Source organism: Silene latifolia, chromosome 9, assembly GCF_048544455.1.
Source record: "Silene latifolia isolate original U9 population chromosome 9, ASM4854445v1, whole genome shotgun sequence".
Taxonomy (NCBI): domain Eukaryota; kingdom Viridiplantae; phylum Streptophyta; class Magnoliopsida; order Caryophyllales; family Caryophyllaceae; genus Silene; species Silene latifolia.
The window spans coordinates 26,465,612-26,467,951 of NC_133534.1; the positions used below are offsets into that span (position 1 = coordinate 26,465,612).

The 2,340-nt window shown below is 37.9% G+C and overlaps 1 protein-coding gene across 1 annotated transcript; it reads left to right on the forward strand.

The window, feature by feature from the left end:
* Positions 1–828: 828 nt before the first annotated feature.
* LOC141600768 (uncharacterized) lies at positions 829–1,875 on the forward strand. Its single transcript, XM_074421017.1, has 2 exons — positions 829–1,167; positions 1,261–1,875. Exons 1-2 carry the CDS (start codon positions 829–831, stop codon positions 1,873–1,875), a joined length of 954 nt encoding a protein of 317 aa, XP_074277118.1.
* The last annotated feature ends 465 nt before the right edge of the window (positions 1,876–2,340 follow it).

Sequence of the window (2,340 nt, forward strand, 5' to 3'; positions counted from 1 at the left end):
TTTTCTTAACGGTTTAAGAGAATGCTCCCACTCATTTCAATGAGTCTTTGCTAAGAGAAGCAAAATTGAAATACATGAAGATTACTCTTCATTCGTTTGTTTAGTCTTAAAACTTTCATTGAAGTGGTTGCGGTATTTTGGTCAATTTTGATTTCAAACAAATCTAGTTACCAAAATGATGTAACGTTTCAAGGTACTTAACTCAATTAAGCATATGAGAAACAATTTATTGTAAGTAGACATGTTAGTTAAGAATCAAAAACCCTTTTGATCACGAATAACTCTTATCTATACTCTTCATAAGAGATCCTTACAATGGATAATACGAGGTTTTTAGAAGAAAATTCAAATTTGTCTTTAGTTACGATGTTTTAATGGAGATTTGAATCAAAAATCGAAATGATATCGTATATGAATTGTGGTAAAGAAATAGAACAACATGATAACGGAATAGTGGAAAACTTAACATTTATCGTTTTATTAATACTTGTAAATAACAAGTAAAGCATTTACATAGTGACCTCTATCCAACTATGATAAATGAAGTATGCTGCTACTAAGTACCAGTTCAAGTATCACCCGTTATGAAAAGAGTTGAAGATTACTAACCTTATGTTTGCAGATGATGTTTTGTTGTTCAGTAATGGGGATGCTGTGTCTATGATGTTGCTTCTGAAATCATTCTCAACCTTCTAAAAAACTTCTGGACTTAAAGTGAGTGCTAGTAAATCTAATGCTTACTTTAATGGAGTGAAAGAAGAGCTCAAAAGTGATTGTCTGAGTGTGTCTGGGTTTAAAAAAGGCAAGCTACCATTCAGGTATCTAGAGATGCCTATCCAGACTACGAGATTAAAGAAGAAGGATTGTGAGTGCTTGGTGGATAAAATTTGCAACAGAATCCATAGTTATGGTGCCGGGAAGTTTTCCTATGCAGGTAGACTCACCTTGGTTCAGCATGTCTTGAATTCTTTACATTCTTACTGGGCTTCTTTGTTTGTTCTCCCAAAAGGAGTCATACACAGAATAGAAGCTACTTGTAGGAACTTTTTATGGGATGGCAGTGCTGAATATAGACGCAGTCCTTTAGTTGCCTGGGATACTATATGTAGGCCTAAGCAGGAAGGGGGATTGGGTCTAAAGAATCAGGAAATGTGGAATATTGCTATGGTTGGAAGGCTTGTGGATTGGATTACAACAAAGAAGGAGTCTTTATAGGCCCAATGGGTGAATGCAAATTATCTGAAGGGGAGCTCCTGGCAGGATTACACAGCTCCTAGTAACTCCAGCTGGGTGTGGAGGAGGATCTGCAAGGTGAAGCAGGTACTTGCTAATGGCTACAGTCAGGGGGTATGGCAGGTGCAGCAAGCTGGTTACACTCCTGCAGGATGCTATGAGTGGCTTAGAGGAGCAAGGACTAAGGTAGAATGGCACAATGCAATTTGGGACAGTTGGAATCTGCCTAAACACAGGTTCATGGGATGGCTTATAGCTCACAAGTCCCTGCACACTAACAGTAGACTGAAAGGATTTGGGATGAATGTGGATGGAATGTGTTTCCTATGTGGGCAGGCAGAAGAGACGCAGCAGCATTTATTCTTTGAATGTGCTTTCAGCAGACGGGTAATACAGGAACTGATGAAAATTTCTGGCATAAGGTTACCTGATTCTGATGTCCTGCACTGGTGCATCCATAACACAGGCCTGAAAACGCAGAGAAGAGTAAAGAATGCACTGGATTTGAGTGCTATGTATCAGGTGTGGCAGCAGAGAAACAAGAGTCGTATTGAGCAGCTGGTTTTGAGGCCTAGTCGTATTGCACTGTTGATCATTGATGATATGAAGAAGAGGATAAAGAAAGGGATAAGAGGAAGTTGACCGCACAGGAGTTAGATTGGCTAGGGCGCTTAAGTTTTATTTAATTCCTGGAAAGGTTTAGGCCTTTGTTTTTGTATTTGAAACTCTTTTTATAAATATATATAATACCCTCACATTTTACCAAAAAAAAAAAAAAAAAAAAAAAAGCTATGATAAATGATTCCAAGATCCAAATTCATATTAACTTGGGGCACGGTGTGCCGAAATATCCTTTATTAATATAACTCGGTGGATTAACTCTTTAATCGATTCTACTTTTAGAACTTTTGGTCGATAAAATTACATTAATATTTATCTTTAGCCCGAAACACATCCGGAAATCGTCGTGAATACTTTCGTTGAGTTCAACCCAAATTTCGAATAAATGTGTCCATGATCCAAACTCATATCAACTTAGGGCACGGTGTGCCGAAATACCCTTCATTAACATAAATTCGGTGGATAGACATTTATCACCCACTTCCC